Source organism: Atta colombica, unplaced genomic scaffold, assembly GCF_001594045.1.
Source record: "Atta colombica isolate Treedump-2 unplaced genomic scaffold, Acol1.0 scaffold233, whole genome shotgun sequence".
In the NCBI taxonomy this organism is placed as follows: domain Eukaryota; kingdom Metazoa; phylum Arthropoda; class Insecta; order Hymenoptera; family Formicidae; genus Atta; species Atta colombica.
The window spans coordinates 125,385-126,811 of record NW_017259331.1 but is presented as its reverse complement, the minus strand read 5'-3'; the positions used below and the strand labels follow the sequence as shown (position 1 = coordinate 126,811).

The 1,427-nt window shown below is 27.4% G+C and overlaps 1 protein-coding gene across 1 annotated transcript in view; it reads right to left on the bottom strand.

The window, feature by feature from the left end:
• LOC108688479 (periodic tryptophan protein 1 homolog) overlaps window positions 1–1,091 on the bottom strand; it is a 2,845-nt gene extending 1,754 nt beyond the window's left edge. Inside the window, exons 1-4 of the mRNA XM_018194752.1 lie at window positions 917–1,091; window positions 788–846; window positions 340–464; window positions 84–271 (exon numbers count right to left, since the gene is read on the bottom strand). Coding sequence (XP_018050241.1) covers window positions 84–271; window positions 340–464; window positions 788–846; window positions 917–985 — 441 coding nt within the window. The 5' untranslated portion in view covers window positions 986–1,091. The remainder of the gene's footprint in view (window positions 1–83; window positions 272–339; window positions 465–787; window positions 847–916) is intronic.
• Window positions 1,092–1,427: the final 336 nt, after the last annotated feature.

Genomic DNA, 1,427 nt, shown 5'->3' with positions numbered 1-1,427 from the left:
TATATATATACATATATAATTAATGACTTATATATAAAATTATTTAGCATCAAGAATTTTAAATACTTAATTAAACTAAATACACTATACAAACCAAATACTTCCAAGAAGCTAGCCTCTCCCTCAACGTGCCCAAACAACACTAAATTATCATCAACTTTGATAATATCATCCTCCTTATCTGAGTCTTCTTCATCGTTTGTTATAAGAGGATCTTTGCCACTTGCATCAAAAGTAGCTAAATTATTAATGTGACAATACATATTGCCAGCTAAAATAAAAATAAAAAATCAAATATACTTTTATTATATTCTGAATATTTAACAATTTTTCTCTTACATTCATTATCATAGGCTTTAAAGTTATATTCATCAATGCCAGCAGTCGAAGATTCTCCTTCCTTTTCTATATTAGATTGTGTTTTGGATCCCTCTTCATTAGAATCATCATCATTACTGTCATTGCTATAAAAAAATCTTATAATTAATTTTTTAATATTTATTGTATGTCCTATTCTTGTGAGAAAATAGATGCACAATTAAGAGTTATAGTTTCAATAGTCTCTAATAATCATCAAAGTCAGAATATATTTTTTAGCAAGAGATAATCTGAAGTTGATTACAAACGACAAGATTCAAATTTAAAAATTGAATTCTCGCTGGAGAAGATAGGATATTGAAGATGTTATAAAAGAGATGAGACAAAGTTGTGAGTTCTAAAAAGCAAATTATTATAATGCAAAATATTATGCATTATTAATGGAAATAATTTGCATTATTTTACGTACTTCAAAGTGGCTTGCGTCTCTTTTATAATCTTCTCGAGTTCGTCGGGTCTTAATTCAACCTACAAATCGCAGAAAATATGTTTTTGACAAATGACATAATCTATATATATAAAACATTAAAATGACAACTTTTTCCGGAACAGCCGCGGCGACGCCTTTTTTCACCCATGTAGTACAAGATATAACATTCGCTTCCATCTTTATTAGAAATGTCAAGTTATCAATATTGTTCGACAATAAAACAAAATTTTCACAAAGTTTTTGCAACCATTGGATTGTCGAGGTTAAGTTTTCAGCCCACACGTGTTTTTTTAGCAGTAGTGCCAACCCCGATCACTTATAAACATATATTCCCTATATTTCCTACTTTTTAAAAATAGTTATTTCAAATAAATATACTCTTTTTTTTATTCATAAAATTATGCTAATAAATACGATTTATTGAATATAAAATATAACACACATATATGTAACAATTATATTTCTTTAAAGATCAAATGTACAAATCAAATTGACATAAAAAAAACCGTTTATACAAAACGTTTATAAAAAAATAGTCTCGTTTTTTTTAACTGAACTCGCATCGTTTTCGCTTTTGTTTCCAATGTACAGAGAAAAAGATGAACTGTGCAAGAAATTC